The sequence below is a fragment of the Nomascus leucogenys genome, chromosome 13 (genome assembly GCF_006542625.1).
Source record: "Nomascus leucogenys isolate Asia chromosome 13, Asia_NLE_v1, whole genome shotgun sequence".
NCBI lineage: Eukaryota > Metazoa > Chordata > Mammalia > Primates > Hylobatidae > Nomascus > Nomascus leucogenys.
Window position 1 is genome coordinate 87,992,970 of NC_044393.1, and position 26,679 is coordinate 88,019,648.

General features: G+C 44.4%; 2 protein-coding genes across 3 annotated transcripts in view; both read right to left on the minus strand.

The window, feature by feature from the left end:
• The window catches only part of KIAA1549 (KIAA1549 ortholog), a 150,293-nt gene extending 143,310 nt beyond the window's left edge, over nucleotides 1–6,983 (minus strand). For both annotated transcript variants that reach the window (XM_030826082.1, XM_030826081.1), the window contains exon 1: nucleotides 6,687–6,983. In XM_030826082.1, coding sequence (XP_030681942.1) covers nucleotides 6,687–6,873 — 187 coding nt within the window. In that variant the 5' untranslated portion in view covers nucleotides 6,874–6,983. The remainder of the gene's footprint in view (nucleotides 1–6,686) is intronic.
• ZC3HAV1L (zinc finger CCCH-type containing, antiviral 1 like) overlaps nucleotides 6,899–26,679 on the minus strand; it is a 54,654-nt gene continuing 34,873 nt past the window's right edge. Inside the window, exons 5-6 of the mRNA XM_030826772.1 lie at nucleotides 7,328–7,596; nucleotides 6,899–7,231 (exon numbers count right to left, since the gene is read on the minus strand). Coding sequence (XP_030682632.1) covers nucleotides 6,899–7,231; nucleotides 7,328–7,596 — 602 coding nt within the window. The remainder of the gene's footprint in view (nucleotides 7,232–7,327; nucleotides 7,597–26,679) is intronic.

The following is a 26,679-nucleotide window of genomic DNA, read 5'->3' on the forward strand; positions in this document are numbered from 1 at the left end:
GGGGTGGGGAGCAAGGAATATTCAGTAAAGCAGCTATTTACCAACTGCTAGGGTAGTATCTCAGTGGTTTGGTTTTGTTTTTGGAGACAGAGTCTCATTTTGTTGCCCAGGCTGGAGTGCAGCGGTGTGATCTCAGCTCACTGCAACCTTTGCCTCCAGGGTTCAAGCCTCAGCCTCCTGAGTAGCTGGGATTACAGGCACCCACTACCATGCCCGGCTATTTTTTCGTTTTTAGTAGAGACAAGATTTCACCATGTTGGCCAGGCTGGTCTCGAACTCCTGGCCTCAAGTGACCCGCCTGCCTCAGCCTCCCAAAATGCTGGGATTATAGGCGTGAACCACCACATCCAGCCTGTATCTCAGTGTTTTTACAACCAGTCAAATGCTCGCAAGGAATGAAAACAGCAGGTCTAGGGGACCATTCTAATCTAGTTGCCTGGTCAAATAAAATATGGCTCTTGCACACTATTCACACTCAGTCCCAAAAGCAGGTGTCTCTCAAGGTCCCTGGAGATTTAGACAGCTCCAGAGTTAGTCCAGGCTGACTTAGCCTTCAGTGTTCCAACAATACCTATTCCCAGAAGGCTAGAACAGGAGGCACTTTACCTCTTAGCTCACTGCTTCCCAAACTTCAATTGTGCATGCAGAATCACCAGGGGGATCTTGTTAAATGCAGATTCTGATTCAGAAGGTCGGGGGTGGGCCCCAAGATTCTGCATTTTCTAACAAGCTACAAAGCAGTGAAGATGCTGAGTGTGTGGGGACCACAAGATTAGAATTTCACTAATGAGAAGTAATTGCCTGAAGCTAACAAAGGAGACGGAATAAAGAAAGAGACAAAGAGAAAGAATAAGAGAAAGCAAAGTATGTGTCCTGAGTGTGTGGATGCAAGAGGGAAGAATAAAGGGAGTTTTTAAAATGAAGAGCCATCTGCAATGGTGAGAGTGAGCTGCCTTCAGCAGGTCATGGGCCTAGAACATCTACCAGGCAAAGAGAAATGACAAAACAGCCTAACAGAAAAGGGACAGATGCTGCTTATAAGTGCATTCCAAGACATCCAAGATGTTGACTTGATATGTAGGAGCTACAGGGAGAAATGAGCTACAAGGAGCTAGAGGGTTAATGAGATTAGCGCTAATCTCATTAACCCTTTCTTACACCGAGGAGGAAACCCAGGGCAAGGTAACTTGTCCATAGTCACAAAGTTACAGGCAGAAATGCACACACCCAGGTTTTTTAACTCACCTTTTAACAAATCCTGCTGCCTAACAAGAAAAAGAAATCACATCATTGTGAGCTCCAGCTGAAAGGTGGGTGGTCACAACTTGAAAACAAATTAGATCAGTTAGAACAGTGTCTTCCTATCTGGGAAAATCAACCTAGTGTAATTATAATGACGGTAATTAGCTGCCTCTATCATTCAGGGCACTGATAGAAAACCTGTGGCTCCCAGGTCCCTAGTGACTTTTAACAACTCCCTGGCTGGGTTCTGTTTTCAGAATTAAGTGAGGCACTTCCTGACAAGCACTGCAGCAGCTGTTCCCAAACGGGCAGGAGTGAGCATTGAAAATGCAGTCCTCTGCACCCTTTCACTCCCAACCCAAACTAAACCAAGCAAAAATATGTAACAAAAAATGGTTATTTTATTTTACCTTATCTTATTTTATCTTATTTTGAGACGGAGTCTTGCTCTGTCACCCAGGCTGGAATGCAGTGGCGCGATCTCAGCTCACTGCAACCTCTGCCTCCCGGGTTCAAGCGATTCTCCTGCCTCACCCTCCCAGGTATCTGGGATTACAGGCACCTGCCACCACACCCGGCTAATTTCTGTATTTTTAGTAAAGACGGGGTTTCACCATGTTGGTGAGGCTGGTCTCGAACTCCTGACCTCAGGTGATCCACCCACCTCGGCCTCCCAAAGTGTTGGGATTACAGGCGTGAGACACCGCACCTGGCCTCAACATAACGATTTTAAATTAGCTGTTCTAACAGTGAAAAGACAATTGCAAGATATTAAATGGTATACAGTAGTCCCCCTCCTCCAAGGTTTCGGATACCGGAGGACAACTGCAGTCTGAAGATATTTTGAGATATTCTGAGGTATTCTGAGATACAGCATATTCACGTTTTATTACAGTAGACTGTTAGAACTGTTCCGTTTTGTTATTATTGTTAATCTTACTGTGCCTCATTTTTTAATTAAACTTTATTGCAGGTATGTACATATAGGAAAAAACCATGGTATATACAGAGTTCAGTACTACCCAAGGTTTCAGGCATCCACTGGGGGTCTTGGACCACATCCCTTGCAGATAAGGAAGGACTACTATATCTTCAAAATACTGTTAATTTACTGGGCTACCATATCTGGATCAGTGGTTCCAATGCTCAGTGGCTAAAACTGAGCTGTGAACTTGTTAAAAGGAAGATTCCCAGGTACTGCCACCAAAGAGTCTAATTTAGAGGCTAAGAGTGAGTCTTAGACAACTAAATTCTTAACAAGCACCCCCACATCCCCAAATGATGTTGATGCAGGAGGCCTAGGGGCCACACTTTTGAAACATTTAAGTATTTGTTTATCATATACTAAACCACTCACAAAGCATAAATATTCACCTAGAAATGGCCAATAATAAAATAGCACATTAAGAAAAAAATTTAACACACCACAAGCATAAATGCAATAAAAAAATTACTAAAAGAACGAATGGCAGATCTTGCTAATCAAAATAACCAAAAACTTCTACATTTCAAAATTATGTAAAATTTAAAAGAAATTCCTTTGGAAGGGGGAAAACGCAACAAATAGAAGGAAAAATGGTTGCTATCCTTCTAATACATAAAGATTTAAATACATATCTATGCCACAACAGGTAAACAAATAAAAATACAGAGAAAATTCACAGAATACAAATACAAAATAAAAAATATTCAATTCTAAAGCAATAAAACCGTGCAGGTTAAAACAATGTATTACAAATTTATTTAAACAAGGGCTTTTAAAGTAACATTCAATGCCAGTGATGAAGTGAATACTCAATGCAAGTGATAATGGAAGGCCCCTGCGTAAGCTTCAAGGGCTTATGTCAGCATTATAACTTTCAAAAATTGCTTCATTCAAAAATCACATACTAAGTACCTACTAGGGGCCCAGCATTTTGAACAAAACATGCAGAAACCCAGCCTGGTGGGCCTTACATTTTAATCACACTCTAATACCCCTTCCACAAATGTATACTCAAGAAAACACACACACACACATACACACACATATACACAGAAAGAAACATACACAAAGCCTTTTTTTTTTTTTTGAGACGGAGTCTTGCTCTGTCACCCAGGCTGGAGTGCAATGGCGCCATCTCGGCTCACTGCAACCTCTGCCTCCCTGGTTCAAGCAATTCTCCTGCCTCAGCCTCCCGAGCAGCTGGGATTACAGGCGCGTGCCACCACGTCTGACTCATTTTTGTATTTTTATTAGAGGCGGGGTTTCACCATGTTAGCAAGGCTGGTCTCAAACTCCTGACCTCAGGTGATCCGCCCACCTCGGCTTCCCAAAGTGCTGGGATTACAGGCGTGAGCCAGCGCACCCGGCCAGCAAAGCCTTTTCTATGTAGCTATTCATCAGCATTACTTACAGCAACCCAAAAAATGGAAATAAAAGAATAAATCATTAGGATAGAAAATTGTTTCCAAATAAGATTTAATGAATGGGAAAATGCTTAAGTTAAATGTAGAGTGGAAACGGTAGTAAATATAATTGTGCATATAATTGAATTCTTTTTTTAATGTTAACAACAAAAAAACGACAAAATTACTTAGTGTTACCTACAGGTTGTGAGATTATGGGTGACTGGTTTCTGTACCTTTCAGTAATTTCCAAATTCCCTACAAAGCAATCTATTTCATAATAACTATTACTTTTTAAAAACTTATCTCTGAATAAGGTGAAGAAACAGAGCATGATTCTTTGTTTTTATATTGTGGATGGCTAATCACTTAAGAGCAATGCATTCAAAAGTAAGTCCAAAGTATTACAAGTTGTTTCCACAACAGTCAATGGTTAAGACCAAACTTGTAAATGTTTTTTTAAAAAAAACAAAAAACACATTCAAAATGCTGAATGAAATAGAAATAGACAAGAAATCGATTCAACATAGAGATTTGACCAAAGACTGTAATAAGGGGACCACCTGGAAGGTGGACTCCGTTGAACAAAAGTTAACAAGAGAAGCCAGCTGAAGGAGGAGATAGCTTTCAGATAGCCACGGATGGGAATGCTGCCTCACGTAGGAAGTCCAAAACAGAGCTAAGCCATACCATTTTCTGACTAGCACTGCTTATTCCTCAGAAAGGGAACCAACCACCACGGCAGTGTTCAGCAAAGCTCTCCTATCTTCCAAATCTCCTGGTGAAAATACCATACTCAGGACTGGGAGCGCGGCCCAAGCAACTGCAATGCACCCTCTTCCCAGGATCAACAGCACCGCCCAGGCACCCTACACACACCCTAGCTACATCAGGAAGCCACCCTCCACTAAGATCGTTCCTCACAGTCTTCAAGAAGTAGATGGGGTCACCTCCAGCAGGTCATCCACAAGGAATCCTGCCTTTCCTGTCTGGGAATGGTCTGTGCAAGGGTTTGTACTTCCTTCACTGCTCTGTGTTTCCAGCTGGATCCTGGAGCACAGGGGCTGTGCCCTTTACTTCTTAGTTCCTAGTCTATGAGCCTGGCAGCGGCTGAAGCCAATATACAAACTAGTGAAAGGATGAAGTCTCTGTTTCCATGATGTCAGGTCTAGAATGGAAATATTATTAATTTCATGTCTCCAGGTTGAATATTTGTATTGGGGGTAGAGGGGAAGCAGGAAAGGACTTCCAAAGAAGAGAAGGTTAGGGATGGGCAGTGCAAACAGCTTCCCTATTTATTTTAAAGTTACCAGAAGAAGCACTTATATTCTCCACAACCTCTGCAGTACACCCAGATGGCCACATTCATCTGGGTAAGCCATCAGGCACAGAAAGGAAGCATGTCATAGAGTCTGAAGCAAGCCAACCTAAACTCAAAGCCTTAGTTTCCTCATCTGTAAAATGGGGATAACTATTCCTAACTCACAACGTGATTGGATCGTGTATATAAAATTCAACACCTGGCACACAAAAAGCACTCAGGAGATGGAAACCATTTATCTGCTGTGTCTTATGACAGATGAATCCACGAGTATCAGATGGGCTCTCTTTGTTGACTAAAGCCAAGAGACCCCTGACAATGATCTCATCTCCTCTGGACACACAGGGCTGGAACTCGCAGGAGCAGGACTGAGACGGGAGGTACTAGGTTAGAGTAAGGTGTTTGCACTAGCTGTATACTGCCCAAAAGAGACTCATTCTGTCACCCCAACCCTGGTTCCACCCAGCTATGGGAAATCTCTGCTGAGGCTTCAGGTGTGGATATGTCTATGGGCCAAGAGCTGGGGTGGGAGGCAGGGAAAGTGATGACTGTGACCTTGAGCAAGGCACTTCTCTGCCTTAGTTTCCTCTTTGGTAAGCAGAGTGAACCTGTTCCATGATCCCTGAAGTCCTCCCTGTGCTTCTATTGTACCATCCCCTCTAGGGCACTGGTTACAATTCTCACAAGTCCAAGGGACACCTTCAAATGTGTTCCAATTCCTCCCAGCCACTGAGTAGCCCTTTGGCCCTGCTCCCACGAGAAGGGAGGATTCGGAGCAACGTTCACGGCTTTCTGGTTTTTGTTCTGCGTGCAGCAGCTCTCCACCCTAAGCTGCTCCTTCCACCTTTCCTTTTCCGCCTCAAAGTGGTCAAGTGCCCGTGCTGGGGCAATTGCTGGCCTGCAGCGTCAGCTCAGAGACGGTTTCCAGACCATCCTGTGTACAGGCTCAGGGTGGACAAATAAACATTTTGGAGAAGCAACAGGAATTAAATTATTTCTTCCACAACAAAACCCTCATAAATCATGCTTCTTCATTCCATACTGATGAACAGTCACTAAACTGCATCTGTTATAAAAACAGCCCTTACTCCTTTCATGCCCTGACACTTAAGAATCAAAATATTTTCACACTCCATTGTACTAATAATGCCTTGCAGAAGTAATACCAATAGCTATTTCCCTGGAAAGATCCGTGGCCAGGGAGCTCTCCAAGAGGTTTTCTTTGAATGTTCTTTGTGTCCTGCTGCACGGGGGGACACGGCCGGCCTGCCCGCATCTGGGGGACGCTGGGCTTGTCCCGGTAATGCAATACTCTTTTAAAGCACACCCGAATGCCCCCTTCGCCCCGACAATAAAGTATCTCAAAACATTCGATATGCCACATCATACAGCCTTGACAAAAAAGCACTCCAGTGCCTGCATTCTGCAGGAAAAACCAGGCACATTATGAGATGAAGCCACCAGACCCGCTTCGGGCTCTATGGACAAGAGAACAGCTTCGCAAACCCCTCAGCAAGACCGGCCAGAAGCCGCTCGCTTGTTCGTTTTAATTATTTATTTCCCCCGTGCCTTTATTTGCTGGGCCCCAGAAGAATGGCAAAGCATCTTCCAGAAAGGACAGCGAGGGAGCTGGAGAATAAAAGAGGATGGGCGGGGAAAGCCGGGGTTTTGAAAACAGCAGCGATAAAGGCAGGCGAGGTCGCGGCCGCGTCCCGAGGGTCTCGGCGGGGCTTACCTGGGGCGCACGAGGCCGGCCGGGCCAGCAGCAGCAGCCAGAGGCCGGGGAGCAGCAGCCCCGGGCGGCGGCGGCGGGCGCAGCGGGCGGAAGGCCCTCGGCCGCTCGGCCCCGGGGCCAGCGCGACCCCGGCGCGGGGCTTCCCCTCCATGGCCGCGCCTCGGCGTCGGCGCCGCGCCCCCGGCATTCCCGGCCGGCGCCCCGGCCCGGCCTCACGGCTCAGCGGCTCTCAGGTCCGGGAGGGGCGGCCGCTGCGGCTGCGGCTGGGACGGGGCGCCGCGCACCGGCGCGGAGGGAAGCCGGCGAGGCGGGGGCGGGTCGGGCCGGAACCGCGGACAGGGGCGCCAGCCGCACGCCCGCCTTGCCGCTCCGCCCCCTTCGGAGCCTCGGAGCAGCTGCCCGGCAACGCGCGGGCCCGGGCGCGGGGCGGCGAGCACCCCCTCCCGGCCGGCCGGGCGCTTGCCTGCCTGCCTGCCTGCCTGCCTGCGAGGCGGCCGGGGCAGCGTGCGCGGGGCTCGGCGCGGCAGAGGCGGCGAGGCCCAGCCCTTCCCCAGGACCCGCCTCCCGGAGGGAGCGCGAGGGGCTCGGGGGGCCTGGGCCGGGCGGTGCCGCCCCGACCCGCACCCAACCCCGGGTCCCGCCGCCCGGGTCCCGCCGCGCGTTCCCCGGGGCGCCCGGATCAGGGTAGGCCGGCAAGCCGGGGGAGGGGGCCTCTCGCAGCCCTCTCGCCGCCCTCGCTCCTCCTCTCCTGCCGACTCCTTGCGGGCAGCAGGTGTGTGGGGCGCCGCGCTCTCAGGACAGCCTCGGGGCCGCGGAGGGGACAAAGCCAGACAAAGTCGGGCTCCTGCGCTAGAGCTCAGCGTGCAAAACGGGCGAGCAGAGCGCACGCAGCTCTCCCCCGCCTTCCTGCCTTAAGAAGGTGCGGCCACCTCTGCGGGTCTTCGGGAAGCGACCCTGCGCTCGGCTTGGGAGGCCCGTGGGACCCTGCACTTAGCAGGCCTTGAGCAGGCGGCTGCTGAAGCGAATGGGCGTGGAGCTGGGGAGACCCGCATGGCCAGGCCGTTTTAGGGAAAGTGGCGCTCCTGAGAGGTGGAGAGAATGCCCAGAGAGCGTTTGAGGGTTGGAGTCGGCGGGGGGAGTGAGGAACGGGAAGAAGGGAGTTGACATCTGTCAAGTACCTACTGTGTGCCAGGCACGTCACTCTGAAGACGCCCCGTGGCTTCAGGGTCTAGGGAGGAGGAATTGGGAGTTTTGAATCATTGCATCCCACTGGCATTGTTGCACCAAGCAGATATTAACGGTGTGTATGTGGGACACTATCTTATTGTCCAAAAAACCTATGGCAGACAACGGAAAATGTGAATCATTACACTGGCGGAGGGATCCTGGTGGCTATTCAGTCGGGTTCCCCTGCCAGGCCCAGCCCTTGAAGGGGCTGCCCAGCCTTGCAGCTCCAACTCGTCTGGACTCCTTGCCCTTGGCGAATAGTTCTTCCTAAGAATAGGACAGGGGCACTCTTTTGTAAGTACACACCTGGTCCTTACAGGAGGGTACTTGAAACCTGGTAGTTTCAAGGAAAATGAGAATAAAGGTTAAAAATAGCTTCTGTTGATGTTCCTGGTATTTTTACACGTTATTATGACCCCCCATCATACAGCCCCTATGTTTATTACAGTAACTGCTCCTGTCTCCCAAAGAGGGTTCTGCCTGCACACCCAGGTAAATACCTAAGAGAGACTGTCCAGATATGACTGGTCCCAGGACACCATGGCCATAGATCTGGGACCTCTTATTCACACACTTATCTTTATTCTCTGAACTCTGTATAACAGCACATTTGACCACAAACCACTGCCTTTGTGCAACTCTTGAATGGTCTTGTCCTGTTGTGTTGTTTTATCTTCTATGAATTTATGCCTTGCACACACAGCCCCCACCCCACCTCCAATAAATTAATATGAAGTTCCAATATGGTGCTGTCCTGCTTAGGATTTCTCATAGCCGCAGTAAGCCCTCAGTAGACAATTGTTGGTTTGAGCCAGAGCATGCATTCCCCCAGCGAAGAGGTTCCATCTTCGGATTTGGCCTCGGCCTCCTGCAAGCTGCCATCTACACTAGACCTGTTGGTGTCAGAGAAAAAAGCCTCCCTCGGCCATGCGCAGTGGCTCACGCCTGTAATCCCAGCACTTTGGGAGGCCAAGGCAGGCAGATCACCTGAGATCAGGAGTTCAAGACCAGCCTGGCCAACATGGCGAACCCCATCTCTAATAAAAATACGGAAAAATTTACCCGGGCATGGTGGCATGTGCTTGTAATCCCAGCTACTCAGGAGGCTGAGGCAGGAGGATCACTTGAACCCAGGAGGTGGAGGTTACAGTAAGCCGAGATCACGCCACTGCACTCTGGCCTGGGTACCAGAGGAAGACTCCATCTCAAAAAAAAAAAAAAAAGAAAGAAAAGAAAAAAACAAAAGAAAGGAGTCTCCCTCTCCATTCTCTGCAAACTCAAAGACAATAAAGTGTTTGCCCTGCCATTAAGAGATTGATCAGTTGGAAATAAAAATAAAAATTGGAACTTTGAGATAATAGAAATGACTCATGGACACCAAAGTGTCCATGGAAAGTGAGGTCCCTAGGGTCCCTTAGTCTTCCAGCTCTGAAGGCATAAAACAAAATCTTACCTCTGTTAGGATTTAAAGCATTCTGCCTCCATGTCTGGGAAAATGTCTACCAGGCTCTGACAGTCCAGCTGGTAGGTAGTGTCACTCTGCAGACCCAGAGGGGATGAGTGGCCCTTGGAGGTAGGGGAGTGTGTGTGTGTGTGCGCGTGTGTGTGTGTAAGATTTTGAAGTCGATTTTAGAGATTATCTCATCCAATTCTCATAGATAAAGAAACAAGCCAGAGAGGGTTAGTTTATTTCCATAGGCTCAACTCCAACTGGAATTGTCATCTCCATTTAAACCACACACCTTCCAGGGGAGGGGGAAAATTAACCTGGGTCCTCAATAGGCTTATAGTCTGGTCTGGGGACAGGGAGAGGTAGGCTCAGCACTATCCTTAGACCTAGACAAAGCGGGCCCCAGTCTGGCCTTCTCAAACTGCACCTCTCTCCTCAGGACAGAGTCTGTGAAGCCCAGGAAGCACCCTCACCAGCAGCCCCGCTTCCCATGCTTAGGTGCCCAGGACCCCAGAATCCTGCCCATTTCACCCCAAGCTCATCTTCAGGCCTATGTGGCCTCTTCCTCAAGTCCATTCTCCCAAGGCCGCACCAAAGGTGTGTCTGGTTCCAAGGGATAGTTGTTTGCTGGGGAGTGGCAGAACTTATGCAAGAGGAGTCTCTAAAGATGCACACATGCAGCCTATAGGAATGAAGCAAAGGACCAGGGGTGGGAAGAGAAGATCGGGCACGCCCCATATTCACATGGCAACCTGGCTGTGATGTTCTGCTCACAACTGCAGGAAGTCTGCGAATCCTGCCTGTGAACCAGCCTAACCATTCTGAAGACATACATTTGTTAAGGTAGAACAGACATATTTAATAGTTTGCTTGCTTGGCATGTAACTTGCTGATGAAAACATGGTCATCAATATGAAATTGGCCAAAATGGCCAAATGTGAAATGGGCTGCGTAAGCCCCTATTTGCACTCTTGACCTGGGCCCCTCAATTCTTAGGGTATGGATAAGGATGGGACAGAGGGACTGAAGTTAGAGGATGGCCGGAAGTCAGTAGAGGGTAGTGTGAGAGTCCTGGAATAGGAATCAGGACAGCTGAGTTCTGCATTCCGCTCTGTCACAGAAAAGTTTATGAACTTGAACAAAATGCTTCACCCTACTCTCAAACCTCAAATGTTCTTATCTGATGATGGGCTTCACATGCCTACCTTGCTTAGCTGTGGGTTCTTAAGAGAATTATACAAAATAAGATGAATGTTCACAAAGGTCATTCATTAAATTCAATGAATATTTTTTGAGCATGTACCATATGCCAGGCACTGCAGTGGGCACTGGAGGTATAATAGTGAACAAAACAAAGGCCCTTCCTCATGGAACTTATGTTCTAGTGAGAGGAGACAGGCAATCAGTAAGTGAGCATTTCGCTGATGACAGCAATTTGCAAAATAACAAAGAGGGAAAAGGAGTGAGGGAAGGGTCAGTGTTACCGTGTTAAATAGAATAGTCAGGGGTGATCACTCTACTAAGGTGACATTGGGCCATGGGGATAGCTGGGGAAGAGTGTGTCAGGCAGAGGGAACAACTGTGCAAAGTGGAGAAGTAGCCAGAATAAACATTCAAAAAAAATTTACTGAGTCCCTACTAAGTAAGCGCCCCATAGAGTCATGTGCTAAATGATCAGTAAGATTAGTTAGGCCGGGCACAGTGGCTTACATCTGTAATTCCACCACTTTGGGAGGCTGAGGCAGGTGGATTGCTTAAGCCCAGGAATTTGAGACCAGCCTGGGCGACATGGTGAGAATCCCATCTCTGTGAAGAAATCCAAAACATTAGCTAGGCATGGTGGCGTGCACCTATAGTCCCAGCCACTCAAGAGGCTGAGGTGGGAGGATTGCCTGAGCCTGAGGAGGTCGAGGCTGCAGTGAGCCGTGATCACGCCAGTGCACTTCAGCCTGGGCAACAAACCTAGACCTTGCCTCAAAAAAAAAATTAATTATCTACAGGTTTTTCAAGGAGCTTACAGTCTTATGGGAAAAAAAAACAAATTTTAAAAACCTATATGTTACAAAGTAGAACATGACAAATATCTGAAGGAAGTTATAAAAAAAAGTTCAAAGGAGAAATCATATTTGGCACAAGAGATCAAGCAAAGCTTCAGTGTAGTGTTGCATTGAAGCTGGGTGTTAGGGGGCGCCTAAAAATTGAAGAGGACTTGGACAGCTAAAGAGAACAGGACAGGTGTTCCAGGTGGAGGGAACAAACAGTACAAAAATATAAAGGCAGGAATGCATGAAATTTATCTAGCTGATGGCCAGATCAGCTAGAGCAGTGGTTCACAATGCTGACTGCAAATTAAAATCACCTGGACACCACAAACAAAACAAAACAGAACACCCCCAGGCCACGCTTCAGACCAGTAAAATCCAAATCTCTGCAGACAAGGCTTGGACAGCCCCGTCTTTTAAAAGCTTTCCAGGATTCTGATGTGTAAGAACCATTGAGCTAGAAGTCTAAGAGTCAGGCTTTATAATCACTTACTAAAAGTGGTAAGAGAGGCGCAGCACAGAAGGGAGAAAAGGGAAGCTGACATAGAACAAGGAGAGCTTAAAGATCTGGCTGAAGGGTTTGGACTTAATTTTGTAGGTGATGGGGGATTATTAAAGATTTGTTGAGATATTATTAGAACTAGGCACAAGAAGGATTACTCTATTAAAATTATATAAGATGATTTGGAAAGAGAAAAGACTAAAAATGAGGAGACCAATTAGAACAAGATTTTTTTTTTTTTTTGGGATGGAGTCTAGCTCTGTCACCAGGCTGGAGTGCAGTGGCGCGATCTCCGCTCACTGCAACCTCCACCTCCCCGGTTCAAGCGATTCTTCTGCCTCAGCCTCCCAAGTAGTTGGGACTGCAGGCGCACATCACCACGCCTAGCTAATTTTTTTGTATTTTTAGTAGAGGCGGGTTTTCACCATGTTGGCCAGGCTGGCCTCGATCTCTTGACCTCGTGATCTGCCCGCCTCAGCCTCCTAAAGTGCTGGGATTACAGGCATGAGCCACCGCGCCTGGCCAGAACAAGATCTTAATGCTGCATGCATGAAGTATCAAGGATCAAAACATTTTTCACCATCAAACAGACAAAGCTTTTAAAATTTTGATTATATTCATTTGTGCAAGTGTATAGCAAAATAGGCACTCTCAAATTCTACTGGTGTAGCCATTTTGGAGGATAATTTGACCTTATCTATCAAAATATAAAATCAGCTCACTTCCTTTTCCTTTTTCTTTTTTTTTTTTTTCAAGTCAAGTTTAATTCAGCTGGCAAATTTAGTCAGGTAATTTAATCAGATAAAATTCACCTTTTTTGGCCAGGCGTGGTGGCTCACGCCTGTAATCCTAGCACTTTGGGAGGCCAGGGTGGGTGGATCACGAGATCAGGAGTTTGAGACCGGCCTGACCAACTTGGCAAAACCTGTCTCTACTAAAAATACAAAAATTAGCCAGGTGTGGTGGTGCGTGCCTGTAATCCCAACTAGTCAGGAGGCTGAGGCAGGAAAACAGCTTGAACGTGGAAAGCGGAGGTTGCGGTGAGCAGAGATCACATCATTGCACTCCAGTCTGGTGACAGAGCGAGACTCTGTCTCAAAAAATAAATAAATAAATAAATAAATAAATAAATAAATAAATAAATATTCACCTTTTTTTCCAGGTTTTTAAAATAATCTTTATTTTTTAAAAGTTAATGTGTACACTTTAGGAAACTGAAAAACACAAGAAGCAAAGAACAAAGCTATCCACAATCATAAGCAGTTTACAGTTTGATGAAAATTCACCTTTTAAAAGTGTTCAGTGAGTGTCAACAATTCTATGAAATCCTGTAGCTGCCACCACATTCAAGGTAAAGAACATTTACATTGCCCTTAAGGTTCCCTTGTGCCAGCTTGCAGTCTATCCCCTACCCTCCCTCTGACAGCCACTGATCTGATTTCTGTTTCTACAGCTTCGCCTTTTCCAGCATTTGACATCAATGGAATTATATAGTTTGTAGCATTTTGTGTCTGGTTTCTTTTACTTAGCATAATGTCTGAGATTCATCCAAGTTGTTGCATACATCAGTAACTTGTTCCTTTCTATTGCTTAGTAGTATTCTATTGAATGGATATACCACAATTTGTCCAGTCACCAACTGATGAACATTTGGATTGTTTCCAGGTTTTTGGTCATTATTAATAACGCTGCTAAAAACATTTGTTTTCAGGTATTTTGTGTGAACATATGTTTTCATTTCTCTTGGGTAAATACCTAGGAGTAGATCTGCTAAGTCATGTGATAAATGTAAATTTAACTGGGTGGCGTGATAAATGTAAATTTAAACTGCCCAACTGTCTTCCAAGGTGGGATATATTTTAGATCCCCACCAGCAATGTATGAAAGTTCTAGTTGTTCCATACCCTTGTTAGCACTTGGTTTTGTTAGCCTTTTTAATTTGAACCATTCTAGCAAATGTCTAATGATATCTCATTGTGCACTTAATCTGCCTTGTCCTCATGACTAATGATACTGAACACTCTCCATGTGTTTATTTGCAATCAATATGTCTTCTTTGGTGGCATGTCTGTTCAAATCTTTTATTCTTTTTACAATTGGATTGTCTTCATGTTACCAAAATGTATATTTATATATCCTAAATACAAATCTTTTATCCGATGTGTGTTTTGCGAATGTTTTCTCCTAGTCCATAACTTGTCTTTTCATTCTCTTAATGGTAGATTTCAAAGAGCAGAGGTTTTTAACTTTGGTGAAATACACTTTTTTATTATTTTTTTTCTTTTTTGGTTCATGTTTTTTTGTGTCCTAAAAAATATTTGCCTAGCTGGAGGTCACAAATATTTTCTCCCATGTTTCTATCTAGAAACTTAATGTTTTAGCTCTTATGTTTCAGTCTATTATCCATTTGAGTCAACTTTTATATATTTTGTGAGATTAAAGGGTTGAAGTTAATTTTGTGTGTGTGATGTCTAGTTGTTACAGCACCATTTGTTGCAGACTATCCTTTTGCCATTTAATTGACTTTATACTTTCTCAAAATTAATTGACTATGTATGTGTGGATTTATTTCTAGACTTTGTATTGTCTTCCATGGAAGACTCACATATTACATGGGGATGGGGGAGTAAGATACTATATAGTATAATCCCACTAATGAGAAAAAAAAGTGTGATTGTGATTGTAAATCCACTTTTTAAAAAAGTATGAGTGTAAACAGTTGTTACTACTGGGAAAGGAAATCGAGTTTGAAGAGGAGTTGGGGAGTGAATGTATGAAGAGGAAAACTCACTTTTTGCTCCATATAACCATACACCTGATTACAATAATATTACATGTGATTAATACACATCATATCATCTGAACTTTTTTCTTTCTTTATTTTTCATTTATTTAACTCCACTCCTGTGATAGATTAGATAGCATTTGAATTTTTGACACCAGCATATACTGCTTTTGTATTTCAAAATTTTTCTAAATAAAAACTTTGTGGGTTTGAATGGAAATTAGAAAATGGATGAGACACATTCTGGATGCTAAATGAGTCGGTGAGATATGAGGAGAGGAAAGAATGAAAGATGATTCAGAGATTTTGGACCATCTGTGGAAGGATAGGAAAAAAGGGAATTCAGCTGGAAAGCCTGGGTGAGAAGCAAAGATGGAGGGTTGGGTCCTGAGTGTGTTGGCTGTAGGTGCTGGACCAGTACCAGGGAGCTGTGCTGATGCCAGCGATGGCGAAGGTGAGCTGAGGGCTTGGGAGATGTGACTCCAGATATGGAATCATTCGTACGGCGTCATTAGCTAAAGATGAGAGAGTAAATGACTGCCTAGAAAGAGAGGGGAGAAGGCAAGAAAAGAGGGCCAAGGAGAGCCCTGGAGAAAGACCTTCGTTTTGGAAAGGCTGAAGAGGAGTCCGTGAAAAAGGCAGAGAAAGATCTAGAAAGAAAGTGGAGAAGCACAATGGAAATGTGGTGTCACCGACAGTCTGGGAAACGAGTTTTAAAATAGGACAGTCAATGTCAAAGACAACAGGACTGAGAAGACCTCTTTGGACTTGCAGATGCAGTGGTTAAAAAGAGACTTTCCTTCTGTGCCTGGCTCATTTTGTCCTCCAGGTTCATCTATGCGGTATCAAATAACAAGATTTCCTTCTTTTTTAAGGCTGAATAGTATTCCATTGTGTCTGTATACACCACATTCTCTTTATCCATTCATCCCACCATGGACATATAAGTTGATTCCATATCTTGGCTTTTGTGAATAAGCTGCAGTGAACATGGGGGTGCAGATACCTCTTCAACTGATTTCATTTCCTCTGAATATATACCCAGTAGTGGGATTGCTGGACCATAGGATAGTTTTACTTTGAATTTTTTGAGGACCCTTCATACTGTGTTGAAGTGAGGGGGTGGCAGGGGAGGAGAGGCAAACAAAAAGGGGTAAAAGAATGAGTGGGTTAGGAAGTAGTGGAGGCCACAGAAGATGACGGGTAACAGGGTTGAGATATTTTTTAGGATAGGTAAGACTGCAACATCCTTGTAGATTTAAGAGGTGTCCAAAGACAACGAGAAAATAAGATCCAAGAGAGGGATCATCAATAGAGCAAATTCTCAGAGCTAACAGCAGATGGAATCAACAGCAACAGATCATTCTTTTGAAATGGGAGCTTCAGCCAGGCGCTGTGGCTCACACCTGAAATCCCAGCACTTTGGGAGGCCAAGGCGGGCGGATCATGAGGTCAGGAGATCGAGACCATCCTGGCCAATATGGTGAAACCCCATCTCTACTGAAAATACAAAAATTAGCCTGGTGTGGTGGCACAAGCCTGCAGTCCCAGCTATACTCGGGAGGCTGAGGCAGGAGAATCACTTGAACCCCGGAGGTGGAGGTTGCAGTGAGCTGAAACCGCACCACTGCACTCCAGCCTGGCGACAGAGCGAGACTCCATCTCAAAAAAAAAGATATGGCAGTTTAATCAGCCCCAATGTCCAGTGTCAGGGGAGTGGCTTAATGGCTTGATAAAACCACCCTACAGTAACACGTGGGAATGTTATACTTCTGTGAAAAAACATAGGAAGTGTTTGGGTTATAATGTTAACTGGAGGAAAAAAACAAATATAAAATGGTTTATGAGCTGATATAAAACAATATGTATGACTGAGAAAGAACTGCGCAGTACTTAAAATTGTTGTACTAAGATAATGGGATTATGGGCATTCATTCTCTCCTTTGATGATGATGTTATATTTGTCTTTTCAATAGAAAATGTTTACAAGAACGAACAATCTTCCTCCAGAAGAAGAGACAAAGGACAGATTAATCAAGGTAAAGGCCTTAAGTAGTCTCTAAAGTGATTTCTTCCCCGGCCGGGCTCGGTGGCTCATGCCTGTAATCCCAGCACTTTGGGAGGCCGAGGCGGGCGGATCACGAGGTCAGGAGATCGAGACCACGATGAAACCCCGTCTCTACTAAAAATACAAAAAATTAGCCGGGCATAGTGGCGGGCGCCTGTAGTCCCAGGTACCCGGAGAGGCTGAGGCAGGAGAATGGCGTGAACCCGGGAGGCAGAGCTTGCAGTGAGCTGAGATTGCGCCACTGCACTCCAGCCTGGGTGATAGAGCGAGACTCCGTCTCAAAAAAAATAAATAAAATAAAATAAAATAAGGTGATTTCTTCCTTTTCAACATCAATGTCTCAATGTCAGATGGCAGTATTTGGACTAAAACACAAAAATCCTAAAGAGGAAAAGATAGCATGAGCTAGAGTAGGTATGGAAGCTTTCACAGAGTACATGGGGCTTAACCTGGGTCTTGAACAATGAGAACAATGGGTAGCATTTGTTAAAGGAAGGAAAAAGAAAAGGGAGAGGAAGGGGTATTGTAGAGGAAAGCAAAGGCAAGAAGGTAGAAATGGACAGAATGTGACCTCAGACAGGGCTGCTTAACTAGAGGAAAAGCTATTTGGAGGAATTTGAAGACAAAAGAGCAAATAAATAGGATAATGTCAGATTTAGACCTGCCATGAGTTAGACCATGCCAAAGACTGCCATGATGTAAACTAAATAACTACCTCAGTCTACCTAAATCACTAGGGAAGACTTTCTGCCTATCGGAAGGGAAGCCCGTGGAGAGAGACACATCCTGAGTGCCCATGACCATGGGTAAAACATTTAAACCAGGATCCTTGGTTGGATGAATTGGGCTGGAGACGTCTACTCCTCCTGCACAATTTGGTAGCAATAATGGCAAATAAGAGTGTTCTTGAGGCAGATCCCACGCCTTGCCTCCCTGTCTACTGCAGTTTTTCTCACCTCCTTTGTCTCTAAGCCCCCGCCCCCTAAGACACAAGCTGCCGCAGATCAACTGGCTCAATCCTCTGCCCACATTCTCTATGGTCATTTCCTGCTATAGCCCCAAACCCACGGGCAGCTCTCCCGAGGCATGCCAAAAATCCACATTAGAATCATGGCAACAGTTGGTGAAGGCTATTTTTAGAGTCACCCTCATTCTCTGGCATTATACTTACTCCAACTCACATATGACTGTGTTCTAAAACTCATCGACTCTGGCTCAAACTCAGAATGAGAAGAATGATGACAATCTAGGTCTTCTTGCTCTTCCATCTTGTCATGAGTTTCCATCAATTACATGAACAAAGCCAAACCCACATGAACTATACATCTGTCGCAACTTCTCCGCTTCTCTAGAACACCCCTTTCTCACCCAAATCCCCAGAGACAGAGTCTTCCTAGTATGGAGACGTCTGCTCTCAGGCCTCCTATAGTTGTGGGCATCACTTCTGCAGGAGGCCATCCCTGATCTCCTCATATTGCCCGTGACACCTGTCACTGCATTTACCGCATGGAGTTAAAATTGGCCGCGCGGAATTAAATCTTCATTGTCTGCTCCGCACTAGATTATAAGTTCTTCAAGGGCAGGGACCTTGTCATTTTCATCTCTTCATTCCCCAGTGCCTACTGCAATGCTTGGCGGTCATAAGGTTCCATTAATACTTGTTAAATGAATAAATGGAAGTACATATAAGTACTAAGCTCCAAGCTGGTCTCTTAACCCTCATCCTACCAATGCCTGCCCCCTAAGGTGCTGAACTAACTTAAGTGGGGAGCCTGAGCTTGCCCATAGTTCTTTGCTACCAAGGCCAGGAGGGAAGTACTGTGGCATCTGTGTATCCATCCTGGCACGGACACAGTATAACGTCTCGAACTTCCAAGAATGCCAAGAAATGCTGGATTCCTCTGCTACATGCTATGAAACCAACCAGAGATTGCTTGAGAAATATTAAGGCTGCCTCAGACATGACATTTGCTTGGCCTTGTGCAGAGTTCAGTACACTACGGTAATTGGCACCAGCAAACACTTATTAAATTTAGTGAACTAAGGCTCTCCACAAAAATAGAGGAAGAACATCTCTGCCCTTTAGGAAACGACAATCTCCAAACAATAAAGTGTGTTTACCAAAATTGAATTTTATAGGCTCTTGGATAAAAATTGTGAGAAGCTGAATGATAAAATTATCTGCCCACAAACAACTCTGTGTGGAAGTCATCCACCATTTTAAAGAGAAAATTAAGAAACTTCTAGACCGGCACTGCCCAGAAGAACTTTCTGAGATGGTGGAACTGCTGTATAACCCTGTGCTCTCCAATGAAGTTGCCGCTGGCCACAAATGGCTATTGAGCACTTGCAGTACGGCTGGTGCAACTGAGGAACTGAATTTTTAATATCATTTAATTTTAATTAATTTTAATTTAAATATCCACATGTGGGTAGTGGCTACCATATTGGACAGTGTAACTCTAGACCATGAAAAAAAGTATGATGATGGCTGCTGTGCGGAAAACTAAATACAGAAACTGCCAACATATGACACATGATTCAGATCCGATCACAACTGCTGGACTTGTTTCATGATAGGCACTGATATCTATGGCAAACACAACTCTCTAGACCGGACCTGTGAAATGAGAATAATACAAATAATAGTAACTACCTTATCCCCGCCTCAGCTTAACCAGCACTGTGTCCTTGTAACCTTCTGAGAATCAACTTGAAATTCACAGTTTGGGTTTGCTGGGCAGTCTCTGCCTGACATGTGGGCCAAAATCCAACTCAGCCACCATCACGTGTGACCACAGCAGATGTCTGAGAAAGTCCGCAAAATAAAAGACATCAGCAGATAAAACATCTGCAGTGAAAACAAACACTTCATAAATATAAAAGCAAACTTCCAAAGCTCCCCACTCACCCATCAAATAAAATGCATTGCTGAGCGTGCCAGGCAAAGGTTCTCAGACTCCTGCAGGGAAGCCCAGCTGGTAGGACTGTCCTTCCAGGTGCTGCCTTGGGTGTCCCCCGTGTCCCTCCCCCTTCACCCACCCTGGAAGCCCCGTGTCCTCCCTTCACCTACCCTACACCTGATGTGCTCGTCCTCACCCCAGCCTGCCCTGTCTGTCCTGCTCCATCCAAATAAGTAATTTTTGTTGGTCTCTTATTTCTTAGAGCTTACTAGAATTTAATTTTTTTGAACCCAAGAAGCAGAGGTTGCAGTGAGCCAAAATCACGCTACAGCACTCCGGCCTGGGTAACAGAGTGAGACCCTGTCTCAAAAAAAGAAAAAAAAAAAAGTATACCGTGCACCGTGCCTTAGCAGTATCTATAAAGTATTCTTCTGATGTTCACTATTCGCTCTGTTGACATGATGTAATACATCCAAAGTTTTCTTTTTGATCTCCTGGTCTTGTATTTGGAGATGAGTTCCACCGAGTCATGGTATGGTATACAGTGCAGGGGTTGAAAACATTGGATTTAGATGAAGACAGACCTGACTTTGAATATAGTTTTACTATTTATTAACTGTGTATCTTTAGACATAGTTTTTTTTCTAAGCTTTGATTTCCTCACCTTAAAATGGAAATGTTAATACCTTCTTCATGGTGTTGTATGAAAATAAGTTAATCAGTTAAGTTTCCCAATACAGTAATTGGCATCTAGTTAAATATACAATGATGGTTATTATTGCTCAAATCTTTGCTGAAATTTTATTTAAGAATTTTTCAACTGTGTATGTAAATGAAATTGGCTTCTAATAGAAGTTTTAAGGAATCTTCCTTATCAGTGTTAATAATAGCACCTATTTAACTCACAGAATTAATTTGGGATCATGCCATCTCTCCCGTTTTTCTAAAAAAGAACTTTAATTTTTTATTACACATTGTAGAAAAAGCAGAATATACAGAGAAGCAAAATTATGAATATCAAAATGATCCATAATCTCACCACCTCCAAAGAAGCATTGTTAACATTTGATTCGTCCAGACATTTTTAATGTATAAATTCACACACACACACACACACACACACACAAAATGCTGACAGAAAACTGTGATCAGACTGTACATAAAATTTTGTTTCATTCAACAATATATTATGAACATCTTTTCATCTTAATAAATAATACTTCCAAAACTTAAATTTTAATGGTGGCATGTATTCCAAGATATGAACCCAATGTAAGTTGTTTTGCAAATTCCCAAGTGTTAGACATTGAGGTGGTTTCCAATATTTTACCATTATAAGCAATGCCATGGCAAACATTGTGCTGGATCTTTTGAATAGCTTTCGGTCCATCCTCTCCCTTTCTCCACCATGTTGTTTGGTTGGGGAGGCTGATCTTTACATCACTGGGCTTCCTTGCCCTCTGGCTTCCAGTAGGTTTGGCCAATGGAGGCACCAGCAAGAAATCCAAGGATAGGAAAAAAGGGAGATCAGGATATTTCTGCCCCAAGCTTGCTCCCCAAAGGGCTACTACTTGGCTGTGTCCTTGAACTAGATGCTACCGCACCTGGTTGGAGGTTCTCTCCTACTGTTACCCTCCCTGGGTTCCTGTGACAGCTCCCTACCCTGCACCTTCGTGCTTAGGGTGGTAAGGTGTCCCTCCTGTTCCTAACCCCAGAGTACTCCACCATCCTTTGTTGATTTCCCTTAATCCTGCCCACACCTTTATAAATAGTCCTTCATTAAATTCACTTCGCTTTTCTAGTTTAAGTGTGCCATCTGTTTCTTGCCGGAAAATATAAACAACTTTGTAAGTAAATTTCTCTGCCTTTTTTTTTTTTTTTTTTTGCTATTAGCATATAATACATTTCTGCAACTGGAATTATTTGATCACACAGCATGTGTATTTTTAAAACCTTTTCTAATATAGCCAACTTGTTTTCCAGTATACCTTCCTCCAACAGTGTATGACAGCACCAGCCGTCAGGCCCTGTGTCCAAACTAAGTATTAAAAATTTTATTTACATCTTTTTCTGTGTTCATAAACATTTCTATAATACGGGGATCATCTCATCTCTGAAAGTGTGTGTAGAAGGGAAAATTACCTATTAATTATCACAGTCTATTTTTTTTTGGTGTTTCTTGCATAACTTTCTCAATATTTTCCTCTGCTATGAGCGATTACAAATTGACATGCTAGCCCATACTTGGCCCCTAAGAATTCATTAAAATTGGCCAGGCATGGTGGCTCTTGCCTGTAATCTCAGTACTTTGGGAAGCTGAGGTGGGCGGATGACTTGATCTCAAGAGTTTGAGGCCAGCCTGAGCAACACAGCAAGACCTCGTCTCTACTAAGAATCATAATAAGATTAGCTGGGGCTGGGCACGGTGGCTCACGCCTGTTATCCCAGCACTTTGGGAGTCCGAGGCAGGCGGATCACCCGAGGTCAGGAGTTCGAGACCAGCCTGACCCCAACATGGTGAAATGCCGTGTCTATTAAAAATACAAAAAATTAGCCGGGCATGGTGGCACATGCCTGTAATCCCAGCTACTCGGGAGGCTGAGGCAGGAGAATCACTTGAACCCAGGAGGCGGAGGTTGCAGTGAGCCAAGATCGCACCGTTGCACTCCAGTCAAGTGAAACTCCATCTCAAAAACAAAACAAAACAAAACAAATAAAAAAAAGATTAGCTGGGTATATTGGTGCATACATGTAGTACCAGCTACTCCAGAGGCTAAGGCAGGGAGATCACTCGAGCCCAGGAAATAGAGGCTGCCGTGAGCCATGATCACGCCACTGCACTCCAGCCTGGGTGGCAGAGTGAGACCCTGTCTCAAAAATAGTAATAATAATTCATTAAAATGTTAGCTGATTTTATCTTACCTATTTGTACTTGGGCCTTCTCTTTCCCCTCCCTTTGCCAAAGGTGAAGCCGTTTATGCCTCACATCTCTCCTTGCAAGGCTTTGTCACTCTTTGGATTTCAGCGAACTTGGTTGCCTTGTAAGCACAGCTCATTGATGGATTCAAGAAAAGTTATGATTTTGTAGGTTATCTGGCTTTTTCTTGTGACTTCCTGCATTCGGAGCTGAAGTAAAACTTCCCATTTAATTTTTTGAACATGCAATTAAATGTGAACATTTTAATAAAAATAAAACAGAACTATATTTGATTCCACATTCAATATGCATGTAATTGCTAATGGAAGAATATCTTGCCTCTCACATGTTACATAGAAAACTACTTATATAAATATTGAACAGTCATATGAATTGTTTGTTAATGAAAAATGTTCCCCAGACACCGTGTGCACTTGCAGTGAATACTGTTCAATTTGTGATTACCTCTGGAACTACCGATTCAAACACAGAAAGAAGAAAGGAAAATGGACGCTGGAAACTACTGGAGAAAGATACTTCATTCAGCAAGAATCTATTGCATCTATGCTATCTGAAAGGCATGACTTGACGAGTTAATTTGCCTTTGCCAACCTACATGTTTCCACCACTGAAATCCTCTGCAAAGTCCAAAACCATGTCTGTTTCCAATGCTGGCAGTGGTATAGCCCACGGAGCTACAGAGTGTTCAGAAGCAGTCACGTTTGGTTTTGAGGACACAGGATAAGTAGAGTGGAGAAGAATTTCCCTGAGGCTTGGATGGTATAAATCCTGACAGCAAAGGCCCTCTAAAGCAGAGACACAGGGCAGGGGCCCCTCTTGCCCAAGTCTAAGGGCAGTATTGATCTAACTCATCTCTGTTCTGATAATTAAATGAGGTAGTATATCTAAAGGACTTCACACAGTACTTGTCTCCCAGTAAAGCTACAATACAGGCAAGCTATAATACATGTCATTATTTCTTATCATTGATGACTATTAGCTTGAAGTATCTTGAAGATACTGATTTCAGTCCCTCTGGCTTTTATTTGGATTCCAAGGTCCAAAATAATTCTATTTGGTATTTCTTTAAATGTTACCAACCCCTTCTTACTTGTATAAAGTATTCTTTATTATTGTCAAAGTTCAAAAATTAAAAATATGTATTCAGGTTCCTTTTTTTAATGTTTTGTTTGTTTGTTTCCCCGAGACTGGCTCTATCGCCCAGGCTGGAGTGCAGTAGCATGATCTCGGCTCACTGCAACCTCCGCCGCCCAGGTTCAAGCTATTCTCATGCTTCAATCTCCCAAGTAGCTGGGATTACACGTGCGTACCACCATGCCCAGCTAATTTTTGTATTTTTAGTTGAGACGGGTTTTCACCATGTTGGCCAGGCCGGTCTCGAACTACTGACCTCAAGTGATCCACCGGCCTTAGCCTCCCGAAGTGTTGGGATTACAGGCGTGAGCCACCACGCCCGGCCTCTTTAATTGTTTCTTGCTTAAGGCCGTTGACATTGTCAGGACAGTGAGGAGCAGTCTTTAGTACTGCCATTGATTTTCATCAGCTGCATTGCTGAAACATTCTGGTCACAGCTTTTCTGATTGCGCCGTGACCCATTTCTGTATTCTAATATCAACTATTAGCATTGTCGGTCCAAAGTTATTTGGGCAACCTCCATCCCTGTTACTATTTCATTTGGTTTTGCGTGGGTTTTCTAAATATATGTCTATTCTACGTGATTTTACATGTTTAAAGATTTCCTAACCATGTAAACACATTTTTATAACTGTACACCATCAATTTATTATTATTAGGGTATACTCAAACTTACTGTTTTCCTTTAATCTGTTTCTCCCTCCTCTTTTACGTAATGAGTTTATCTTGCCAATACCCCGACTCTAATATTTCGTCAGTACTTCTAGCCCAGAGCCTCCTCCCCACAACCCTCTTGCTAGCTCTAAAATCTTTTTGTTTATTCAGATAGTTGATACCGCATTGCCTCTCTACCTCACATGATATTGTTGGGTAAAAACGTACCTTCTTTTATATAAACTATAACCCATGACATCTCTACTTTGTCTTGGACCACTTATTTCCTATGCAATATTAAAATAGTTTAGTCTTCTGAGAACAGGTGGCGTTTATCCAGTTTTATGGATGACAAACGCCTCACAGAGAATTTTTTTTTTTTAAGACAGTCTCGCTCTGTCACCCAGGTTGGAGTGCAGTGGTGCTATCTCGGCTCACTGCAACCTCCACCTCCTGGGTTCAAGCGATTCTCCTGCCTCAGCCTCCCGAGTAGCTGGAAGGACAGGTGTGCGCCAGCTTGCCTGGCTAATTTTTTATTTTTAGTAGAGAGAGGGTTTCACCGTGTTGGCCAGGCTAGATTCAAACTCCAGACCTCAGGTGATCTGCCCACCTTGGCCTCCCAAAGTGCTGGGATTACAGGTATAAGCCATCATGCCCAGCTGATTTCTTGATCCATCAAAAGTTCCAGAATAAATTGAAGGCAGAACCAGAACCTAAACTCAGATTTCCAGTCCAGTGGTCTTTATATAAAACTATACCGCCTTCTACCCCCTGGATTTCTTGGTAGGTGAAAGGATCAAACTTGCGCTGTGCCAGAGAAGTTAGCTTTCTTTAGTCTTTACTAAGTTTGTCCTAACCAGAGGGAGAGGGAAAATACACACAAACCACAGAAAGGCTTTTCAAAAGACTCTCACGGTTGATTCCTTGAATTCTAAAGATCTTCAATCCACATCTATCTGAAAAGGAAGAATTTGGTAATTTACTTCTACAAACACTGCACAAAAGTAGTCATTTCCCTAAGTTTTCGCCTACTGAGAATTATTACTATTATTATTATTTAGAGATGGGGTCTTGCTCTGTCACCCAGGCTGAAGTGCAGTGGCTGCTCACAGGCACAATCACAGTTCACTGCAGCCTTGAACTCCTGTGTCCAGTTGGTCCTTCCACCTTGGCCTCCTAAGTAGCTGGGACTACAGGTGCTTGCCACCATGCCCAGCTAATTAAAAAAAAAATTATTTTTTTAGTTGGGGGTCTCATCATGTTGCCCAAGCTGGTCTTAAACTTCTGGCCTCAAGCAATGCTCCCACATCAGCATCCCAAATAGCTGAGATTACAGACATGAAACACGGCATCTGGCTCTAATATTTATTCTTTGTTCTAATTACTTTATGGACTCACGTGGAAAGATTTGCAGGATAAATTGTTAAGTGAAAAAACGTATGGCCAGATATGCTGGCCCATGCCTTTACATAATCTCAATGCTTTGGAAGGTCAAGGCAGGAGGATCACTTGAGCCCAGGAGTTTGAGACCCGCCTGGGCACCATGGTGAAACTCCATCTCTGTTTTGAAAAATAAAACTAAATGGGCCGGGCGCAGTGGCTCACGCTTGTAATCCCAGCACTTTGGGAGGCCAAAGCGGGTGGACCACGAGGTCAGGAGATCAAGACCACGGTGCAACCCCGTCTCTACTAAAAATACAAAAAATTAGCCAGGCGTGGTGGCGGGCGCCTGTAGTCCCAGCTACTCCTAGAGGCTGAGGCAGGAGAATGGCATGAACCCGGGAGGCGGAGCTTGCAGTGAGCCGAGATTGCGCCACTGCTCTACAGCCTGGGCGACAGAGGGAGACTCCGTCTCAAAAAAATAAATAAATAAAAAATAAAATAAAATAAAATAATAAATGAAAAGGAAAAAGAAAAAAATAGTAAACAAGTAAATCCCAGCACTTTGGGTGGCCAAGGCAGGCAGATTGCTTGAGTCCAGGAGTTCAAGACCAGCCTGAGCAACATGACGAAACTCCATCTCTACGAAAAACACAAAAATTAGCCAGGCGTGGTGGCATGCACCTGTGGTCCCAGCTACTTGGGAGGCTGAGATGGGAGGATCACTTGACCCCAGGAGGTCAAGGCTGCAGTGAGCCATAATCGCACCACTGTCCTCCAGCCTGGGTGACAGAAAAAAAAAGTTACCATTCTCTACAAAAAGAAAACAAGGTGGTTTAGGGCCGAGTTAGGGGACAGTAGTGTTTTGTTGTTTTTAAGAAAAAATTCATTCCAGGGCTGGTACAGGAAA